The following is a 24,018-nucleotide window of genomic DNA, read 5'->3' as shown; positions in this document are numbered from 1 at the left end:
AAAAATAGAACTACAGCTTGCTACCAAAACCATTTTACTTTGTGTTTGGTTCATTGAAAACATTGGGTCAATGGAGCCAGTGTCAAAAACGTGCTCTTCTTCCCCCTGCCCCCCCCCATGGACCAGCTAATTCTGCTTTAATATATGGTCCCTTGACTCTAGGCAGCCATCTTGCAAGTCAAGCCATTAGCTTTGATGAGAGTCAAGTAGGAGTATGGATGCACCTAAGTAATTTCATGTTACTGAAAAAGAACTCAGAATATACAGGTAGGGTGTGTGTGTGTGCGCGCGCAGGTGTGTGTGTGTGTGTGTATGTGTGTGTGTGTGTGTACCCACAGTGGGCAGTGGGTAGGTAGTATCAATTCCATACACGAAGGACAGTGCATTTCTCTTACAAGCTACCTATTATTCCTACTGGGTCCTGATCGTCTTTGCTAAATCATGCTGACCCCTAGTGGTAGAAATTTTAAGTCAAACGTGGAATTAAGGAAGGTCACACTATTGTTCCAGCAGCTAGTGGATAGAGTGCTGGGCCTGGTGTCAGGAAGATCTGAGTTCAAATCTAACCTCAGACACTTACTAGTTGTATGACCCTGGGCAAGCCACTTAAGCCCTATTTGCCTCAGTTCTTCATCTGTCAAATGGGTCCACACTGGAGAAGGAAATGGTGAATTACTCCTGGTCCATGGGGCCATGAAGAGTCAGATATGACTAAACAACAACAAATTATTGTTAATAAAATCAGTTATAGGTTCTTATCTTCTAGGCAAATACTTTTTCCATAGCACAATGAATGAATGAATGAAAAAGCATTTACTAAGCCCTTACTATAAGCAATACATTGTATAAACATACTACATACAGTGTATATACTACATGCATATATTATATAAACTTACAACATATAATACATTGTATAAACTTCCTATATACATTGTATATACTATATGCATACATTGCATGAACTTACTATATACATTGTATATACTATATGCATACATCATATAAACTTACTATATATAATACATTGTATAAACTCAGAGGACCCCAATGGAAAAGTAAGACAATCTCTGCTTCAAGGACTTTATATTCCAGTAGGGTGGTAGCACACATACAGAAAGTTTCAAGTCAGATGGAAAAACACCATGGTCTTCCAGGTCCTTAAGCAGATAGTAATGCATCTTCTTTGATATTATTTCCAGTGACAAAATCATGTCCATTTCTGATACTAACCCATTGTACAATGCCAAGGATTTGGGTGGTAAGAACTTTCTAATTCACTAATAATCTGAGCTGTGGCACTGAGGAGGTGGGGGCAGAACACCTACAGAGGCAGATGCCAGAGCATATCTCCACAGGGGTTTATTCCTTGGATGATGGCTACAGAGACGGGGCTAGAAGAAGAGCTGATGGTCTGGGAGTCACTATTACCCCCAGGGCTCTTGGGCTCAGGATCCTGGATCTTCGATTTTGGGGGAGGTGATGATGTAGGGGGTAGAGGTGGTTTAACATATGCTACCTTCTATCTCTCCCTCAAGTGGCCTTTCAGCTTCAGCTAAGCTGGCTTGCCTGCCCTATCAGTGGTGAATCATTAGTAATTGGGGGAAAAGGCTGGCCCAGGGATGGGGAACCTGCAGCCTTGAGGCCACACGTGGCCCTCCAGTTCCTCAAGTGTGGCCCTTTGACTGAATCCAAACTTCACAGAGCAAATCCCCTTAATAAAAGGATTTGTTCTGTAAAAGTTGGACTCAGTCAAAAGGCCGCACTCAAGAAGGCCGCATGTGGCTTCAAGGCCACAGGTTCCCCACCCCTGCTGGCCCCCTCTCACCCACCACTGGCCCCTTCTTTACAAGGCTTATTCTCCTGGATGATGCCTGTGGGGACAGGGTTGTAGGCAGGGCCAGTGACCTGTAGGGCACTGCTATTTCTGGGGCTTGAGCTTACTTGCCTCATCACTGACAATGAGGGTTGATGGCGGCAGTCATGAAAGGTCATCCTCCTCAAAGGTTACTCCTCTTATACGCCAGGGGTGGGGGGGCAGCCTATAATAGGGTTTATGTTGGCAGTGGGGGTAGAGAAAGCATTTCTATTCCTAGAGCATTGGGTTTCAGAATCTTAGGCTATCTCCAACAGGGTCTGAGGAGATCTGATGATCAAGGTGGTAGTAATGGCTTGACCAGACTGGCACCTGCCACCTCTTGTCCCTCCCTCAGGATACCATGCTGCATCTTCACTGTCATGGCATTTGGGGAGCTGGAAGGAACTTCAGGAATTGTAGGATCATAGTATAATAATGAAAAACCAGCTGTCGAGCCTACAGGTGCAGGGTACTATCTCCACTCTATTTTCCACTAAGGAGCCCCTCTGCTTTGGACCCAGGCACGTGGTCCAACCAGATTCATTCCCAGAGACCTCCTATAGTAAGAGTGAGGAGAGGTTCCCTTTTTTCTCACACTCTGACTTTCTTAAAGTACCACCATTGCATTCCACGGTGGGAAAAACTATTTAAAGCTTAGTTTAAGGTTCATACTTATGCTTTTTATTTAAAAAGGGACATTTAAAAAGTTACTTAATGTACCATATGAATCATGTGTGGGATAAGTATGTATTCCTACACACAAAAGGAATGCTGAACTGCTGAACACAGAGCATTCACATTCACAGATACACACACACACACACACACACACACACACACACACACACATTTATAACAGGACCTAGAAACTTACCTGAAACCTACAGTTCAATCTTTTTGGAGGCTGATACTTAAGCATCATCAGAGTATGAAGCAGTTTGTGAGATTTCTGATTAGGCTTTTATTTCACATCAGTTCTTCCCTGTCCAAACAATCCCCAGTACATCTGCTGACAAAATGGCCAGGTTTGTGCCGAGCCTTTCGTCAAAGGCCTCTCCAGTGCAGAAGCTTCCCTTGCTACCAGCCAGCTTCAGTCACTGTACCTAGGACCATTCAAACTCACGAAGTCACCTCCTAGACTGGTCATTTCCACCTCAATGCTGACATCCAGTTGCCTACTCAGGAAAGGAAGCACAACAGAAAAAGCAGCCAGGGCTCCATACCCATCCTTCTGCTACTGTCACAGTTCAAGGGAAGGCCACAGAGCCACCCACAATTCTCTGTATCAAACCAAAGCAAAAAGCCCTTTTAGTGGAGGGCCACCACATCACCGCAAGTGTTCAGAAAATTCATCTTACCCCCAAAGGCCACAATGAGTCATCATCTTTCATAAATGCCACCTTCTCTCCTCTGACATTACACTATCCTGGCACAGGACTTCCTCACATCATGTCTAGACTACTGTAATAGCCTTCTAGCTGGTCTTGAGTCTCTCATTGGCACAAACTTGTCTCCCAGTCTATATTCCACTCAGCTGTCGAATAGATTTTAGTGAAGTATAATTCTGAAGCAACTAGGTGGCGCTATGGATAGAGCACTGAGCCTGGAATCAGGAAAACAATGAGTTCAAATTTGACCTCAGATACTTTTTAGCTGTGTGACCCTGGGCAAGTCACTTGACCCTGTTTGCCTTGGTTTCCTCATCTGTAAAATGAGCTGGGGAAGGAAATGGCAAACCACTCCAGGATCTTTGCCAAGAAAATCCGAAGTCGGACATGACTGAAATGACTAAGCAACAACATAAAGTATTTTAAGGCTTGGAAAACATCATATGTACATTATACTTTTTGATTTTCATAACAGTTCTATGATGTTGGTTGTTACTGTTGTTCAGTCATGTCTGACTCTTCATGACCCCATTTGGGGTTATCTAGGCAAAGATACTGGAGTGGCTTGCCGTTTCCTACCCACTGTGACACCTAATTGGCTCATTCTTTTGTTCAGAAAGCCACATCACAAAAGTAACAATACTGGACTTGGAATCAGAAAGACCTGAGTTCAAATATGACCTCAGACACTTAGTAGGGCAAGCTGTTTATCCTTTCTCAGTCTGTTTCCTCCTCTGTGAATGAAGATAATAAAAGCACCTACCTCACCAGGTTGTTGTGAGGATCAAATGAGATTATATATGTGTGTGTGTGTGTGTGTGTGTGTAAATATATACACATATATAAATACACACATATATAAATAAATACATATATAAATACATGCATATATATTATATACACACATATATTATATATGTGTCATATTATATATATATATATATATTTGTGTGTGTATCTGGGGGAGCAAAATTGAAAGCTCTACATAATTGTCATTTGTTATGATCTATCATTTGATAATGGTGATCTTACTTAGAAACCCAATTCAGCTTCCCAGGTGGTAGCTCATACCTAATGAAACTTTATCCAGAATACATCATCTCTGAATGACAATATAATGCATTCCAATTTAATTGAAAGGGCTTTTTAGGTTATGTTTTGAATAAGAAGAACAAGGAAGAGAAAGGCCTAGTGCTCAAGCTGGGTGATACAAGGGAATCAGATAACAGAGAGAAAGAAGAATTGCTCAGCTCCTATTTTCCTTCTGTCTAAGAGAATCATCCTGACTAGAAAAGATGGGACAAAAATTATTATGAGGAGGTGAAACCTAAGATAAGTGAAGAGATAATAAGAAAACACCTAGCTAGTCGAAAATGCATTCAAGCTACTCAGCCAGGACAATGGATATCCCAGAGTATAGAAAGCCTTTGAAGATGTGACTGTTCAATTGCTGGTGACCTTTGTAAAAGCCTTGAGAGGTGCTGCAGGACTGAGTGGGCAAATGTTGCCTTATTTTCAAAAAGCAGAAAAAGGTGAAGTCTCCTAACTACAGACCAGTGGGCTTCCTGGCCTATCCAGTGATGGAGTGAGTTCAAGTGAAGGCTGGATGAGCACTTGACAGGATGTCACAGGTTAGGTTCAAACACTAGATGAACTCTGAGATTACTTCCAACTCCAGCATCTGTGCTTTTATTATATAACAGCTTGGCAAATGTATTTTACATTTTCATTTGGATAGCCTCCAAGTATTGGCACTGAGTTAGTCAGAAGCTTAGGAAAATTAAAACTGCTTTCTGAATCCCTTAAAATGACTGATGGATCCAATTTGATAACCAAATATTTTGTTTTTATTTCTATTAATAAATGGAATGTAAAAATTAGTCCCAAGATCTGAAAGAATATATGTATATGCATTTTTGGCATCTATGAAAATATAAATACTAAAAGTGGTAGGGATAACAGGGGACATCTAAGCAAAAAATTACATGTGAAATAAGACAAGTCTGATGGGATGCAGACTCATTAAATGTGGAAGTTAAGCATGTGATAGGTGGTTAAAATTCAAGAAAAAGGAGATCATGGTGTAAGTCAGGAAATGTTTCTTGGAAGAAGGGAGTTCTCAGCTGAGTCTTGATGGAAAATTAGGATTCTTATGGGTGGTAAGAATGGAGATTACACTTCAAGGAAGGTAGAATAACACTAGTCATCATGGAGGTGGGAATAAACTCATTATTGTGGGAAAAGAAGTAATGAGATCAGGTTGGAGGATGAATGAAGCCTGTTAGAGAGTAAGACATGATGCCCTGATTGTGAAAGATTAGGGGAGGCTGCACCTAACAAAGCCCTGAGTTAGGAGTTTGGATTTGTTCCAATAAGTCACTGTATTTTTGAGTGGAAAAAGGACATGATTAAATCCTCCATTAGTTACAAATTTCTCAAATATATCTAAAGAAGAGATTTTTTAATTGCTTTTCTATCTACATAATCTAAGAGATTTCTAACTATTCCTGACTTTTCTCCTTATTTGGAAATTCTTATCTTTGTTTTTTTTTTCTCTGGTGCTTCTCCTTATCCTAGGACAGGTAGGTGGTGCCATAGTTTATAGAGCCTCAGGCCTGGAGTCTGGAAGATTCATCTTCCTTAGTTCAAATGTGGCCTCAGACATTTACCAGCTGTGGAATGTTGGGCAAATCACTTAACCCTGTTTACTTCAGTTCCCTCATCCATAAAATGGGCTAGAGAAGAAAACAACAAACCATTCCAGTATCTCTGCTAAGAAAACCCCAAGTGTGGTCTTGAAGAGTTGGACACAACTGAAACAACTGAACAATTTATCCTATATTATCTCTAACATCCCACTTCTTCTCCATCTCATCAATCCATCTATCCTTCATACTACTGCCAAAGTAATTTTCCTAATGCATAGCTCTGCCCACATTATTGCCCAGCTGAAAAACCTTAAATGAATCCCCCAACTGAATAAAATGCTAACTCCTTTTCAGGCAGTTAAGTGATGCCGTGCATAGAGCATCAGACCTGGAGTCAGGAAGACCCATCTTCCTGAGTTCAAATCTGGCCTCAGACACTTACAAGCTGTGTGACCCTGGGCAAGTCATTTAACCCCGTTTGCCTCAGTTTCCTCACCTGTAAAATGAGCTGGAGAAGGAAATAGCAAATCATTCTGGTATCTCTGCCAAGAAAAGCCCAAATGGGGTCATGGAAAGTGAGACATGACTAAACAACAACATATATATGTATACATTAACTGTGTGCATACATTTAAGCTTTAATGCTTAAAATTGCACTTAGACTTCTGAGGCAAAATGTAAATGTATATATACAGATATAGACATGTATATCACATCATATACTGGGATTTTTTTTTTACAAAAATCCATCCAAAAACTTGTCTGGTTTCTCACCTACAGGTTTTGGACACTTCTGTTTGGTCCCAATCTCGTGAAGCTGCCTTACAGACATGGAAAGGAAGACCCTCATCTCTAGGCCTTGCAGCAGCCCTGCCCAGCCCTGCACTGAGAGGCGTTTCCAGAGTGGCCAGAGAAGGAGAGATAAAAGTGGAAGGCAGGAGGGAGAAGGAAATATTGAAGAAACATGAAGGAAGAGGGATAGAAGAGGGAGAGATATAGAGGAAGGAATGGAAAAGGGAAGAATAGAGGAGGAGAAGGAGACATGAAGAGGAGGAAGGCAAAGAGGAGACATGGAAAAGGCTGAAGAAATGGAGGAGGAGGAAAGATGGAGGAGAAAGGTCTGGAGGAGGAGGAGGAGACATGGAAGAAGAGAAAGGGAAAGAAGAGGAGAATAGAGAAGGAGATATGGAGGAAGAGATGGAGAAGGGAGGATTAGAGGAGGAGGAGAAGGAGAGATGAAGAGGAGGAAGGCAGAGAGGAGGATGGAAAAGGGGCCGTGGAGGAGGAGGGAGGAATAGAGGAAGAGGAGACATGGGAGAAGAGAAAGGGAGAGAAGAGAAGACATAGAGGAGGATAGAGAAGGGGATATGGAAGAGGAAGAGACATGGAGGGAGGAGGGGGGGAGAAAGAGGGATGGAAGAGAAGGAAGATATGGAGGAGGACTGAGAACACATGGAAGAAGGAATGGAGGAGGAAGAAGGAAGAGAGTAGCAGGAGAGTTGGAGGAGGGAGGTACGGAGGAGGAGAGACAAGGAGGAGGTGGGAGAGAGGAGGAAACTGGAAGAAGGAGGAATGGAGGAGGAGGAAGGTAGAGAGGAGAGACAAGGAGGAAGGAGGGATGAGGAGAAGGGAGAGAAAAAGAGGATGAGTGGAGGAGGGGAGGAAGAGAAGATATGGAGGCGGGAGGTCTGGAGGAAAGCCCAGGCCCCTGACAGCCCCCCAGGAACGGCACGGGCGGAGTGGAGCGGGGCTGCGGGGCCGCCCCAGCATCGAGTCCACGCCCACGAAGACGGCCCAGGGGTGGGCAGCCCGAGGGGGTGGGACCGGGGTCAGGGGCGCCATGGGAACCGCCTCGTCCCTGGTGAGCCCCGCGGGCGGGGAGGTGATCGAGGACACGTACGGGGGCGGCGGGGGCGAAGCTTGCGAGATCCCCGTGGAGGTGAAGCCCAAGGCCCGGCTGCTGCGCGGCTCTTTCCGCCGGGCTGGGGTCGCGGGGGCCGGGGCCGGGGCAGCGGCCGGGGCCGGGGCCGGAGCGCGCGGCGCGGGGCTGCTCGGGGCCAGCTTCAAGTCCACGGGCTCGTCGGTGCCCGAGCTGGAGTACGCGGCGGCCGAGTGCGAGCGGCTGAAAAAGGAGTACGAGATCTTCCGGGTCAGCAAGAACCAGGAGCTGCTGGCCATGGGCCGCCGGGAGGCCAAGCTGGACACGGAGAACAAGCGGCTGCGGGCCGAGCTGCAGGTGACCGGGCGCGCCGGGCCCGAGACCGACGGCCAGAGAGGACCGCGGGGGCCGAGGGGAAACTACAGGGGAGGATAAAGCTGGGAGGGACCTCCAGGGTCAAACAGAGAAACTGAGGCCCAGCGAGAACTGTGGCTCTAGAGCTTGAAGGGACCTGGGAGGCCGTCCAGTCCAGTCCCCTCTTGTTACTGGGGAGGAAACTGAGTCTCGGAAAGGTTCATAGAATCCTCTATCTAGAGTTAGAATCGATCTAGTCATTTTACAGATAAGGGAACTGAGGCCTGGGCAGGTGAAGTTGCCCGGGGTCCCACAAGTGATAAGTGGCAGAGGCAAGATTTTAACCCAGGGCCTCCGACTGAGCCAGTCAGTTCTCTTTCCACTGTTCCCCATCCTCTGTCAGTTGGTCATTTTCTCCACTGCTTCAACTAATCCTCCAAGTCACCTTTGGTAGCTGCTTTCATTCATTCAGGCCACTTCTGCAGTGCTGAAAAGACTAACTTTCGGGTCTCTAAAGGTATTCTCATCCAGTGCATACTGGGACCCCTCTCTGACCTATTCTAGCAGGGCTTCCTGATCTTAGGTTTTGTGCCTGGAAGTATTTGGAAGAAAAAAAAACTGTATTACCTTATTGAAATTATCGTTTAGTTGTGTTTCTGATCCTCTTAAGGGTTTTCTTCACAAAGATACTGAAGTGACTTGCCATTTCCTGCTCCAGCTCATTTTACATATGAGGAAACTGAGGCTTATATAGTTAAGTGATGTGCCTAGGGTCACACGGCTAGTGTCAGAGACTAGATTTGAACTCATGAAGATGAGTCTTCTGACTCTAGGCCCAGCATGCTCTCCACTGCACCCCCTAATTGCCCATTGAAATGACTTAATTTTATTTCTTATGTGCATTTGCCTGGTAAATTGTATAATTTATTTCATTTCCTATAGAATGAGGTCCAGAGGGGTTTTCTGAAGTCTAAAGAGTACAAACTGAAAAAGTTTGAATACCCCTGTAGTAGAAGATCTTTCCTGAAAATTCATCCCTTGGTGCCTGGCTAGCATGATGATAGATGAGGCTGGTCCTAAGGCCATTACCACCTCTACTTGAAAATATTATCACTTGATAAAACCAACCAGAAGTTGTATTCTGCTGGGATGACCTGTGGTGAGGCCTTTTGCATGTCTACTTTTCCATTCCTTTGGTTCACTCCATGCCTGAATGGGCCACCAGAGTGGGATGTTTGTAGAAGCTGTAGTGGCCTTTTGTGGCCCCAAGGCATTAACCAACAAGATACCTGAAATAATGATTGTGATTTCTAGACGTGTCTCCAAACAGTAGAGTAAGACCCTAAAGAAATCACAGAACTGCAGTTTGAACATTGGGAGGGTCCTCAGCAGCCATCTGGTCCATCCAGTACCTGAAAGGACCAACCAACCTGCTTCAGCATACCTGACTAGTGATTGTCCAGTCTCTGCTTGAAAACCTCCAAGGGGGGGAGGACCCACAACCTCCAGAGGCAGCCCATTCCACTGGTGGACACCTAGTTGTTAGGAAGTTTTTCCTGACATCAAGCCTCAATTTGTCTCTTTGCAGTATGTAGCAATTCTGCCCTCTTGGGCCAAACAAAACAGGCCTGATCCCTCTTCTACATGAATACTCAAGCATAGCTATCCTGTCCCTCCAAATCCTTTTATCTCCAGGCTGACCATTCCCAATTTGTGATGTTTTAGCCTCTTGGAATACCTGGTTTTCTTCACCATAATAGATTTAGAGCTAAAAGAGTTCTTGGAGATGATGAGCCAACTCTTACTTTACAAATGAAGAAACCTGAATTGCCAAGAGTGAAATGACATCCTCAGGGTCACATGGAGCCAAGATCAGAATTCCCAGATTGAATCCAAACCTAGTGCTTTTTCTGTCTGAGACCTGGATTTTTCCTCATTAGCTAGGATCAGGGAGGGCATAAAAAGACTTCTAGTACAACCTGTTTAAGGAGAATACCAGGCTCTTTCTGTTATATATGTCCCCACCCACATCTGCGTGTACCTGTGTTTGGTCTCACAAAGGTTTTTTGTTTTTTTTTAATCAAGGTACTGTAATTAGTCAGTGTGCCTTTAATGCATTTAATACCTCCCATGTTCCAGGAATTGGGCTAAGTGCTGGCCATACAAAAAACAAAATTGAAACAGTTCCTATTGGAAGAGAGCTTATGTGCTAGCAGGAGAAACAACATGCTATATACATAAGTAATTACAAAATACAGGGTATCCCAAAAGTCATAAGACAGTTATAAAGTGTAGTAGCTTAAAATTGCGCTAAGATTTTTAGGACATCCATCCTCTTTGTGTGTATATTTTATATCTACATATATAATAAAATATGTAATATAATAATTATACATAAATATTATAGAATACACACATACACGTGTGTATGTGTATGTGTGTGTGTGTGTGTATACATATATATAGTAGAAATCTCAGCTAGGCCATCACCACCACCCATTTTATGGATGAAGAAATTGAGGCCCAGTGAGTGGAAATGATGGGCCTAAGGTCACACAGGTAGTAATGGAATAGTACAGTAGAAAGAACCTTGGCTCTGGAACCAAAAGACCTGGGTTCAAATCCCATCTCTGACATTTAATATCTGTGTGCCCTTGGGTAAGTTTCCTCAACTGTAGAATAGCTAAGTTTTTAGGTCCCATTCAGGTCTAGATCTGTGCTCCTAGATCCTGGGATTTTAGTACCTAAAGCAGTGCCATAAAACCTTGGCTGTCTAGAACCCACAGGCAATGATTTCTGAAGGTTTATCCCTAAGAATACTAAAACTTTTTTTCAAAAATTTAACTATTTTGCATTTACCTAAAACCAATTGCAAAGGACCTTGCCTTCATAAACAGTACATCTGAGACACAGGTGATTTTTAGACTGGTGTGTAGCCTAAGATGACATACTTTCAATACGGGTCTGGAGACTTCCCCAGTGAGTAAAGCACATATGCCTGGATGCACATGCATATTGTGATACCACGTTAGAGACCCTTTTTTTTTTTCTTTTACTGTCTACCTGGTTCCTGGCTGCATTCAGAATGGGTAAGATTACCTAAAACTCTGCAAGTATGTCTCTATGGCACACTAAATAAAACTCATATTCCTTCACTCAGCCTTCAAGGGCTTCCAGGATCAGGTCCCACCCCGTCAGTGGCCATCTCCAATCATCTTGACCTATATCTTGCCCCTGGACTCCAATGACTCTGGAGGAGAGAATGAGGCTGATGACATTTCATTTAAATCCAGTTCACTTGCAAGTCAAGACATCACCCTGCTGATGTAACTAGTCCTTTTCAAGAACAAAGGAGGATCAACAGCAACACCCTGTCTGAAATCAGCATTATCTCACAGGGACCTCATATATGTGTTACATTCCCCTTTAATTCTATGGCAGCTTGCCATCCCCAAGACACATCCCCCGCTGTTATATCTTAATGCCTTCGCTCATGTTTTACTCAGTACTCAGGAGGAATAACTCAGTAAATATTGTTGACTTCCACAGACAGACAAGTAGCCTTCAGATTGGAGTTTTTAATATATAATATTTATATGTAATATGTATAATATGTATTTTGGATTTATCCAGGATTTATCAGTTACTTTTTAGCAGTAAGTTAGAGGGACGTGCTAATTAGCCATGGTTTGCCCACCTACAGTACTGTCTAGTGGTCACGTCTGAAATGTGCTTGGGATTTTGAAATTCACACAGCCCCTGCCCAGAGTAAGGGAGTAAGCCAAAAGGTTGGTCAAAGGAGACTTGAATCGATGAGCTGGGAACTGGATGAAACATGCCTTGATCTGACTGGTCAGGGTGCTGCTGAGTTTATATGGACTCGTTCACTCTGCTGCTACCAATCTGATTGTTGCCTAACGGCTTATTTCCTTTCTCTTCTATCTTTAAGCATCTTTTGAAAGTCCCGTGGTAGCATTCTTCCAGCTCAGCTAATGAAATGGGTGTTTTTATTCTCATTTACAGTTGGTGCTAATGAGGCATGAGAAAACAAAAGAATTGACCCAGTACTCTTAAAAAAACAAAGTAATAGTTTGCCTCAATATATGCATGGTTAAAGCAACTGTGTACTCTTATTTTATTATATAATAAAGCAATGAGGAATTGTGTGGTGATGCTGCTTGTCAGAAAGATTTACAAGATCATTGTTTCTTTAGGCACTTCAGAAAACTTACCAGAAGATACTTCGAGAAAAGGAAAGTGCTTTAGAAGCCAAATATCAAGCTATGGAGAGAGCAGCAACATTTGAACAGGACAGAGATAAAGTTAAAAGACAATTCAAGGTAAGTAAATGGCTTTGATTGTTGTCCATTACGTAGATAGAGGAGTTAAATATTGTGAAAACCAGCTTAATAGCATCATCTCATGCCTGTGATGGAAGAAACTTTAGAAATAACCTTGTCCACTCCCACGATTTGCAGATGAGGATGCTCCAGTGTAATGGGTAAATAAGCCACGTTTATGAGAACAAAAATCCCTAGTCTGTTTCTGAGTTCAGAGAATCTCAGAGTTGAGAGAAATCTTTGAGGTCATCTAGTCCGGAATTCTGCAGTCTACAGTGTAGACCCTCCACCATGTAGGAATTTGCTCAAGTAACATTGAGAAATCCAAGGAGCTAAGTGATGGGTTTTAGTCAGTAAGTAAACTTTTTTTAAGGGACCTGTTATTGTACCAGGTACTGTGTTAAGTGCTAGGGATACAAAGAAAAGCAAAAGATAGTCCTGCTCTCAAAGAACTTATTATTTAATGGGGGAGAAAACATGGAAAGAATTGTGTAAAAATGAGTTGAATACAGGAAAAGTTGGAAATAAGCAACAGAAGGAAGACACCAGCATTATGGGGATCAGGAAAGGTTTCTCATAGAAGATGAGATTTTAGCTGGGACTTGAAGAAAGCCAGGGAAGCAAGGAAGTGGAAATTAGGAGGGAGAATACTCCAGGCACAGGGACCAGCCATTAAAAATACTTAGTTTATAGAGGGAGTATCTTGTGTGAGGAACAGCAGGGAAGCCAGAGTCACTGGATCACAGAGTATTGGGGTGGGGGGGGGGGGGGCAGAGGGAGAAAGGTGTAAGAAGATTGGAAAGGGTTGAACTGAATTGAAAGGGTACTGAATGACAAGCTGGATTTTCTGTTTGATCCTGCAGATGATAGTAAGCCTTTTAAACAAGATCTTTCAGGAAAAACTAAAAGACCTTGAGATCATTCAGTTTACAAAAGAAGATTTTGAGGATCAAATAATAATGGTTTCATATACAAAATATTTTTATGAAATATTCTTAGATGGTCAGTCAACATTCTAGTTATAAAAAATATATTTGCATTATTTTTTTTCTAAAAATCTTTAAAGATTTTTAGGGAAACTAAGGAAAATGAAATCCAGGACTTGTTGAGAGCCAAACGAGAACTGGAAACCAAACTTCAGAGACTCCAGGCTCAAGGCATCCAGGTCTTTGATCCCGAGGAGTCCGATTCCGATGACAGTTGCACAGATGTCACTGGTAAACATGTTTGAACTCTATTTGTGATATTAGTGAAAAGATGATATTTAAAATCCATAACCTAGGTCTTCATAATATAATGAAATGGAAAAGTTCCTTTTAATTGCAACCTTCACTCTCCAGAACAGAGATGTCAGACTCACTTCCTGGAGCTGGAACAAGATCACAATATAATTGGGAAATGTTTACCAAAACAAATATAGATGCAGTACAACACAGATCATGTTAATTTGTGGTTTTCTAAGTCAGTATGTGGCCACAGAGATCCCTTTCTATGTAAGTTTGACATCGTTGACCTAGAATACAACCAGAACCTTCAAATAAGTTATTTGTTTTTTAAAGGAGTAGAGGTCCCTCTGAGCTGCAAAAATACATGATAATGTCCATGACCTAAAAGCTCATGTAGTTTACTCCCAGAAGAGCTCTGTCAGGACCTTATTCAGAGTCTTATAACTCTTACTTTAAATACAGTTCTTACAAACCTATTGTACCATAAATCCAGTGGTGCAAGATTGCCAAAAGCAGTTGTACTGATAGTAACAAGAGGAAACAAAAAAAATCTATTAAAAAAACCAAAACATATGGAAGATTGTAAAATGCACATTAGTGTGTATGTATTTAATGTAACGTTATAGAGCCATACACAGAGGACATCTCTATGACAGCCTAGCATAGCAGCTGATATTCATAACGATGAACCTGAGTCACTAATAAAAGCTAAAGTTATATACACGGTTTCTTCTGCTTAAGAAGACAGAGGTATGTTGAAAAATTATTGAAATATTTCTTTCCAGAATGGATAAAATTTTAAAAGTTTTGGCATTTAAAGGGTCGACATCAGTTATTTAGAAAATCACATATCACACCTCATTTTGATGATGCGGTATAAATGAAGTGATACCGTACATAATAAAGATTTAAGTTTTAAACCATATTATAAAAAGCCAGAAATGCATCGCCATTCTTGAAATTAATAAAGTGGCTGGATCACTTTTGGAGTGCCTCCTTTATCTTTGCAAAAGCTCCTGGTTTATACAAAGAATTTGAGCACATTCAGAAACTCTTGATATAGAATCATATAGTTATAAATGTAGAAGAGGGAATGTAGCAATTCTGGGTATTATGAAATGGGGCAAAAACCAGATTGACCTCTTTACCCCTAGTTTACTTGGATACTGAGATGTGCAGTACCTGCAGTGTGCTTATTTATTTAATGTGTACAGATGGTTTTACAATTAAGATGTTTTTTCACCTACTAACCTAAGTATTCAAATACTAATTGGTTCTCATTTAGATGGGTCCAGTTAACATAGTTTTCATATCCAATAATAATAATGGCCTCCCTTTTAGGAATTTTTAAATGAACATGATAAGTAATTAGGAAGCCAATAAAGGAAATAGAATAGTAAGATTTTTTTTAAGCAGGCTTATTAAGTAACATTCTGTAACTTGATTTTTATTAGAAAAAAAGTTGTTGGGTTTTTTTTAAGCTCCTGGAACTCGCTGTGACTCCTGGCGCGGTGGAGCCTTGGGCAGTGAGCCTTCCATAGGCAGCATGATGCAGCTTCAACAGTCTCACAGGGGACCCGAGTTCGCCCATAGTTCTATCGATGTAGAAGGACCATTTGCAAATGTTAACCGAGGTAAGACTCACCATGTTTCGAACTAACTTGATTGATAACTATTCCTATAATGCACCTTTATCCATGACTGTAAGTTGGATTTTTTTTTCTCAAGTGATCATGGATCCTTGTTTCCCAGTCCACAAGGGAGCACTATGTAGTAGCATGTCTTTGTAGGATGGCTGACCAGAGTTAGGGGTGTAGGGTGTGGCCATGAAACAAAGTGATCCTACCCAGCTTACTCAGGAATCACACAGAAGTTTAGCCACTCATAAACCCTTGGGACAGCACGGTTCAATGTATATCTTCTCTAAATTCTGTAAGGACCATGTTTCTACTCCTGAATTTGCTAACAAGGCGATGAAACATCAAGAATATGACTAACAAGGGATCTGGCCCCACTTGCTTTAGTCTCTTCCCCTGCAGAATGGGAGGTAGAAGCATGAGGTGTCAGGGTGGCCACTCAGGATGGCCCCATTTCTAAGACCTGAGTCTTGGTGAGTGACTCACTGCACCTCTGAGATCAGCTTTCTCTCAAGTTGAGCACAGTATGGTTGTGAGGAAAGCTCTTTGTCAAACAGATGCACTATATAAATATATAAATAAGAGCTTTGTGGTTATTATTGCTCCAGACTTCCCGATGCCTGTGGCTTTTACCTAAATGTCAGTAGCATTTTACAAAACATTGTTTTTGGAAACAGGCACAACATCTTTACCAAAGTCAGGAATATACCAACCTCCTTTTGAAAAAGAGAAAAGGAGAATTGTGACATAGTCTCTTTGATTTCACTTAATTATTTTTCTTTGTTATAAGGAAATTGAGGAATTTAGTGGTAGGCATGTCCAAACATGACTATGATAGTTAAAAAAAGCATTAATAAAAACTTAATGATCTTTTAGCCAAATGTCAGATAATTACATGTTATTTTTTTTCCAACTCCTGTCTTGGATACAGTGTAGTTTATAGTTCAGTCATTTTTAGGCATGCCCTACTCTTTGTGACCCCATTCGGGATTTTCTTAGCAGAGATACTGGAGTGATTTTGCATTTCCTTCTCCAGATCATTTTACAGATAAGGAAACTGAGGCAGACAGGGTTAAGTGACTTGTCCAAGGTCACACAGATAGTGTGTCTGAGGCCAGTATAGTTTAGCCATCACCAATTAGGTAAGCCAGAGGAGGAGCCTGGCTTAACCAAGATGATATTGAAAAAAATGGCCTACCTTACCCTTCAACTAACAAATGGTTGAAGTTCCCTTGAAAGAGAGATCCCAGTGGGAGTCAACATCTTTGGGCAGGACCACCAGTGGCTCTCATTCCCTGCCGGGGGTGGTGGGGAGAATCTGAATTACAATTTGGAGGAATTGGTGATTCCTAGTACAATTTATTAATCTAAAAGATCATTTCTAAGCATCCAAAGAATCTACTGAACATTTTTAAAGTTGGAAGGCAGTATGGATTAGACTTGGTTAGGAAGAGCAGGGTTTGAACTATGCCCCAAGTAGTTGCCAGCTGGGGGCCCTGGATAAGGCCTCGATGCGCGTCAATTTCCTCCTTTAAAATGAGGGTCGTCATGTACACAGTTCCAACTTCAGGAGGTTGTTCTGAGGTTCAGATGAGGTGCTCTATGAAAAGTGCTTTGCATACTTTAAAGAACAGTAAAAATACCGGTTATTATCGTGAACCTCTTGTTGAACCTCATTGAGAAGATTGCCTGGCCGTCGTTCTGTGAAACGGCCATACTTTGTTTCTTTACAGATGACTGGGATGCTGCTGTAGCTAGTTTGTTACAAGTTACTCCATTGTTCTCCCATTCTTTGTGGAGTAACACAGTCAGATGTTACCTCATCAACACCGATGAAACACAGCCTGAAATGGACATTTTCTTGAGGGTGAGTGTCTTATAAAATGCAGGCTCACTGAAATACAATCTGTATACCTCCCTTTTAGAGAGACAACCCTACCTCTTCTAAACCAGATGATAGTTTATCTTCTGTAATAAGAGATGTAGTCCTACCTAGGGTGACTTGGGCCAGTGTACCTTCTGGGAAGACAAGACTGGCCACAGCTGTGATTTAGTTAATTATGTAATTTATGGAGATATATATATGTATATATTTATATTTTTTATATGTGTGTATGTATGTATATATGTGTATGTATGTGTACACACATACACATATATACCTATATATTTATATATAACATGTAATGTACACATTTATAATTAACAATTTAGTTAATTTAGTTTGGCTGATTTGCAGCCAGAACCTCCTCTGTGTATTGTCTCCCTCTTTAGAATTTGAAGTCCTTAAGAACGGGGATCATCTTCATTTTTCTTTTTGGGTCCCCAGTTCTTAGCACAGTGTTTTGTACATAGTGAGTGTTTAATAAATTTTTTTATTCATTCATTCATTTCTTTCAGATCCCTTGCAGGCACTCACACTAGCCCCCTGTCTTCCCCCTGTCCCAGTTCCTTCCCTGGTTCTTCTTCTGTCCTTCTCTAGTAGGGGCGAATCAGCTTCTGCCACTTTTTGCAGGGTTGGGGAAGGACAGGACATTGTTCTGAGAAGATTCTCTGAAGCCCTGAAGCTCCTTAACCTAGAAGCTTCCTCAGACAGAGGAAAACCCAATTCCTACTCCCTCACCCCCAGTTATCTGGCTAGGGAGTTCCCAGTGGTAAACTTCTACCAGTGGGACCCCTCTGCAACTTATTGTCTTAGACCAGGGGTTCTTACTTAGCCTGGGGTCCCTGGATTCCGCAGGGGGCATGTGGATGGATTTCAGATGGTCTTGGATGGGAAAAAAATACATCTTTATTTCAGTATAATTGGTGTCCTTTTGTTATCATTTGGATTTTTTTTTATACATTTAAGAGTATTCTGGGAACGTTTCCATAGGCTTCACAAAACTGCCAGAGTTCCATATACAAAACAAGGCTAAGAACCTTTATCTTAGATACTTGGCAACATTATTACTAGAGATCTGTTCTCCATGTTTTTTCACGAGGAAATCCAGGACCCAAGGCAGATTAATACACCATTTTGGCCTTGTTTCTGCCATGATATTATACATTACTCCTTTGGCTGCAGAATGTTATTAAATGTGGTGAACTGATATTACTTATCTTTTACATCTGGGATTGCCAACATTTTTGAGAATAAGTTAATTTTGCAAATTTTGTTATTTTATTCCCTTTTTGATAGATGGATGTCCATAATGACCCAAATGCATGACTCACGTGTATGATACTCATTTTGTGGAATGGTAGGATTTAGAGTTGCAAGGGATGTTAGAGATCATCCAGCTGCCTCATTTTACAGATGACCCCACTGAGGCTCAGGGAGGGGCAATGGTAGCCCAAGATCACACAGGGCTTGGATTGGAGCCAAGGGTCTCAGGACTCCAAATCTTTTGCTCAATGTGGTACACCACATTGCCTTGAGCCTTGGCTAACCTTACATAAATCCTGCATTCATACTTCTCATTTTTGCTATTAGGACTATTCACCCAAACTCCAGAGAATGTGTGAGACAATAGGATACTTCTTCCATGCAATTTATTTTCCAATAGAGAATGGAAGTCATTACTTCAATGTAAGAAAATGGGAAATTGAGAAGAGTTCATTAGTTATTTTGTTTATTCATTTAACTTTACCAAGGTAAGTATAATGAATCTACAGTTTATTATTAGATTGCACTTATATATAGTAAACAGATTGCTAAAAATGAACTTAAAATGCGCATTCTAATTTAATTTTTTTATGTTCCTAATTTGTGCTATTTAAAAAGTGTTCTAATGGCTCTTTATTCAATTGGAACACATCACCAAAATGTGCTTACCCATTCTTCTTACTGAGTGTATCTTAAATTCATTATCTGTATTGGCTAAGGACCATTTAAAGTCCAATATTCATTTCTTGGATAAGAATAAAAGTATAAATCACTTTCTGTAATTTGTTCCTAAATAGCTACATGTAAATTGAAGCACATTTCAAATACACCAGGGGAGCTCATTATTTAAAAGAATCCTCAGACTTTTTAAGTGAAAATTTATTTTTGACCCATCTTTTGCCTGCTTTATAAATTGATTTTGGCATACTAATTTTTTGTTTTAAAGCAGACTATGTATATTTAGGAATGAGAATCACAGAATATCAGAGTTGGAAGGGCTTTGGATGGTGATGGTTATCTTCTCCAACTCATACTCCAGAGAGAATCCCTGAGATACCATAACTCAGTGTGATTGACCAGCCTCTGGTTGAAGACTCCCTTCAAGGTGGAACCCTTACCCTTGGAAGAAAAGACAGTCAAGAAGAAATAGGAAAATGTAGATGCTTCCTTGCAGATTTTTAAAAATCTAGACTCAGTTCCTCTGTAGCCAAGGGTTCTTAATCTACAGCCTGAGAACTTCCTTTTTAAAATATTTTGATAACCATATTTCAGGACAATTGATTTCCATGGTCATCCTGTATTTTTAAAAACATTCCAAGAAGGGGCCCATAGGTTTCCATCAGTAGATTTCCAAAGGGATCCATGACACGTGAAAAAAAAATGGTCAAGAACATCTCATGCCTTGGGCAGATGTATGTTTACCCTCATAGAAGATGTTCAGGCAGTCTAGGTGATCACTTATTGCTTATGTTTTTGAGTGGATTTTAGTTCCTATGTAGATTGGACTATGGGGCCTTGACGGTCCCTTCTAACCCTGAGATTCTGGGGGGTTCCCTTTCTTTAATAATTTCAGTAAAGCTTGTTCCTTCAATATATGGTATTATTTGTAGCTTCTTTGTACTTTGCCTGTGTTGTTGGGGAAGATAGTGCTATAGTGAATAATTTATTTTTTCTGTTATTTTGATAGTATCATGTTTTTTTCTGGGTTTTTTTCCTTGACTGTAAGAAGTCATTTTCTCAATTAGAGCTATTCTGTTCAATCTGTTCAATTCAACTAGTTCTCCAGGCAATATTTAATATGATTAAACAAAAGGCAAGTGAAAAGGGTCAAAGAAGAAGAAAATCGAGAAATGATTGACAGCAAGAGTCAGATTTTCAACCGAACAAATTTTATTAAATACTACAGGCAGGGCACTGTGCTAAAAACTGAGTGTACAAAGACAGAAATGAAGCCATCACTGCCTTCAGGGAGCTTACACTCTATAACATGGCTACTGCGTTAGGAGCAGGGAGCCTGATGGATGATCAATATTCTGAAAGGCCGAGCTGATGAGAGTCTGTGTGTCAGAAAGCAGGTGTTGCCTGTGTGAATGCAGGTGAGTCGGTATTGATTAAGTACCTCCCCTGGGCCAGGCATTCTTCTAAGCACTGGGAATGCAAAGAAAGGTAGAAAAAAGACAGTGCCTGCCCTCGAGAAGCTCATAGTCTAATGAAAGCAGCTGTGCCAGGGCATGGAGGGTTGATTTCAGGAATAGCAAGTGGTCTAATTTGGCTGGAATATAAAGCATGTAAAAGAGAGTAGTATGAAACAAAAGCAGAGAGGTGGGATGATGATGGAAGACTCCAAGGGACTTACTAAAGAGTCTGTATTTTATAGTGGGAGTCATGGAAGATTGTTGAGCTAGGGAGTGCAGACCTGCACCTTAGCAAGATGATTTTGTCAGCTGTTCAAAGCGCGAATTGGAGAGGTGCAGAACAGATAGAAGGGAGGCTCTTGTAGTCATGGTGGCAAAAGGAGATGAGACCCAGAACTAGAGCAGTGACCATGTGAATGTCAAGAAGGGGAACAGATGTGAGAGATGCACAGGTAGAATTGCATGGATATTGGCAACTGGTTATAAAGAGGTGGGGGAGGGGTAACAAGGAGGTGATGACCGTAAACCTGGTGCCTAGGACAGTGCTGGTGCCCTTTATAGAGATATAGGAGTAGGCACAGGGGAGAGGAGGAGATGTTGAGTTCAGTTTAGGGAGTGCCAGGTTTGAGGTGTCAGCAGAACATCTAGCTGGCTGAGAAGTCCAGGAGACAACCGAATGTGAAGGGGTAAAGTTTAGGAGAGAGATAAGCCTGGAATTATGGGTGTCACCTGCATAGAGAGAATAATTAAATCTAAGGGAGTAAATGTGACCACTAAAGGAGAAGGAAGAGAAACCAGGACAGCACTTTAGGAATCTCCCTGCTTAGGAGGTAGGATATGGATGGTGAACCAGGAAAGGAGACTGGGAAGTTATCAGACAGGTGGGGGAGAGGAGGTGATCAGCACCCCATGGAAAAAGGTAATAATGAGCAGCGTCATCAACACTGTCAAAAGCTACAAAAAAAGATAAATGAAAAAGACTGTTGGATTTGGGAATGGTCAGAGTTCCTCAGTGACCTCTTACAGGGGTGAAATTGGAAGCCCAGCTTCCTTGGTTTAAAAAGTGAGAAAATGCTGAAGAAATGGAGACACTGATAGATGTCATCTACATTGATGGATAAATCAATCAGCCAACATTTATTAAGTATTTACTTTGTTCCAGACACAAGCTGAGTTCTCTAGGGATTAAAAAAATCAAAAACGGCTTTTGCCCTGAAGCCACTTCATTCTTGTGAAAAGCAATACATAGAAATCACATGTAGACATAGCAAATCAGAACATACAAGATAATGCAGAGTAGAGAGAAGATAACCTCAGAGGGGATGCAGATGTGCTGCTTGAGTGAAGTCTTACAAGGAAAGCAGGAGTTCTAAGAGTCAGAGATTGGGAGGAAGAGCATTCTAGCTATGGGTAACATAATTATGATTTATAGTCCAGGAGTTTGGCAGTAAAAAAGAAGAGAGAGAATGAGAGCTTGAGGGAGTATTTGAAAGTAACCGGAACAAGCTTTTCACTTGAAAACCATGTGTAAATATATGGCATGGTTAAATTTTACATTCATAACATGAGTTTGCTCCATTAGGCTAAAATCTAAGTTACTGTTTAGCTCAGAATGTTATCTAAGTTTTATAGATATAAGGAAAAAATGGAGTCCAGTTCTGTGATATTACAGTTTAAAGTGACCCCCAACACATAAGTTATCATGGCTTATTCAAGAAAATTTTGCTTCTTGACCAACACAGAATAATTAGAAAAATGCTTTTTTTTTGCATTAGGGACTTTGATGAATAGTCTTTATAATCAAGTCCATTATTGAAAGTTGAGTTGATTGACTGAACTGTTTGCTGCAACAGTGTAATGTAGCACAAGAAATGCTGATTTCCAATCTAGCTGTTTGTTGGAGGACTGCGAAGAGGCATTTTTGAAAAACTCCGAAGGAAAGCCTCGATTGATCTATCATCGCTTGGAGGATGGCCAAGTCAGCTCTGACTCTGTCCAGCAGTTGATTGAACAAGTTTCTTACTTGAACAAGGCTAACAAGGCCAAGGTAAATTTTAAAGAAAATGGAATGTTTTTGTTCAGTGTCGTGGGCTGCTTTTCCAAAAGCACAGAAAAATAATAAACGACTGATAATGATTATATTGCTTCTGTTTGGCTCCATCCTATTGTTTCAGTGAGAACCTGATGATGATGACAGCTAACATAAGATGCTTTAAAGTTTGCAAAACACCTTATACATTAAATCTCATTTGATCCTCAGAAGAACACTGGTGAGATAGATACTGGTATTAACCCCATTTTGAAGATGAAAAAACTGAGGCTGAGAGAGGTTAAATCAGAGGTTAAGTGACTTGCCCAGGGTCATGCAACTGGTAAGTGGTCAAGGCAGTATTCACACTTAGACCTTCTTGGCTTCAAGCCCATCACTGGCCACCACATTACCTAGCTCCTTCTTTGATCATGAACAGCTGTTATGACAAGTGTCTATTTTAATTTGGAGTACAAGCCTGGTTTCACATATACTGAGAGAGAGAGATTAGTGAACTTTATTTAGTTGATATTAAGGGTGAAATTGAAGACAAGCTAGAGAAAAATAAACATAACCAGATGCAAGAATCTTTCTTTCATTACAGGTTTTTATAAACAGATGTGACTTATCAAATAAAGAAGAGCGTTAATAAAATAATTATGTTCCTCATTGTCCTTATACTATAAAATTATCACCCTTTTTTCCATTGACCTTTCCAGTGTCCCTCTATTAGAATTAGGTATAGCATAGTTAATGAACTACATCCCCAGAAGGATGAAAGCTATACATCTAGAGATATTTGTTTAAAGTTCAATGTATGGTTTCACAAAGAGTTGTACTTGAAATATTACTAAGCTAGAATTATGGGTTCATTTTAGGAGGTACCATGTTAGCATGGATAGAGCTGGTCTTAGAGCCAGGAAATCCTGAGTTCAAATCCCACCTCTGACACACACTGGTCATGTGGCCAACCTATGCTGGTAGAAGGAGTTTTTCATTAGGGAGCTCCCTGTACCATTGAAATGATGAGCATAATTTCTATCCCTTTTCCTCCTAGTGAAAGAGAAAAAAGGAGCAAAACATTAGAATATCTATTATCATTTGCAGATTTAAAAGTAGGATACGTGTCCATGCTTTTTCATGAGGTCCTTGGACTGGTGGTTGTCCTTTGTACTCAAAGAGGACCAAAATAACATCGCTATATTGGGGTCAAGGTACAGTGTGCCCATCTGTGGCTGATCAGACCAATAGGAGCCCAAAAGGCTCTTCCACAGGTCGGGCACAACTAATCCATATAAACGTTTGGAGTGGAGATGTTTCTACATTTGCACGTCTCATGTTTCTTTTAACTACTCCAATTCTGGACTAGATAATAT

At 41.1% G+C, this 24,018-nt stretch overlaps 1 protein-coding gene across 2 annotated transcripts in view; it reads left to right on the top strand.

Annotated features, from left to right (window-relative positions):
• The first annotated feature begins 7,734 nt into the window (after positions 1–7,734).
• The window catches only part of NPHP3 (nephrocystin 3), a 46,444-nt gene continuing 30,160 nt past the window's right edge, over positions 7,735–24,018 (top strand). For both annotated transcript variants that reach the window (XM_036760113.1, XM_036760114.1), the window contains exons 1-7: positions 7,735–8,130; positions 12,342–12,467; positions 13,534–13,684; positions 15,175–15,327; positions 17,064–17,197; positions 18,806–18,966; positions 22,504–22,660. In XM_036760113.1, the coding sequence (XP_036616008.1) occupies positions 7,735–8,130; positions 12,342–12,467; positions 13,534–13,684; positions 15,175–15,327; positions 17,064–17,197; positions 18,806–18,966; positions 22,504–22,660 (1,278 nt within the window). The remainder of the gene's footprint in view (positions 8,131–12,341; positions 12,468–13,533; positions 13,685–15,174; positions 15,328–17,063; positions 17,198–18,805; positions 18,967–22,503; positions 22,661–24,018) is intronic.

This window comes from Trichosurus vulpecula, chromosome 5, assembly GCF_011100635.1.
Source record: "Trichosurus vulpecula isolate mTriVul1 chromosome 5, mTriVul1.pri, whole genome shotgun sequence".
Taxonomy (NCBI): Eukaryota; Metazoa; Chordata; class Mammalia; order Diprotodontia; family Phalangeridae; genus Trichosurus; species Trichosurus vulpecula.
This window is presented reverse-complemented; position numbering and strand designations above follow the sequence as displayed.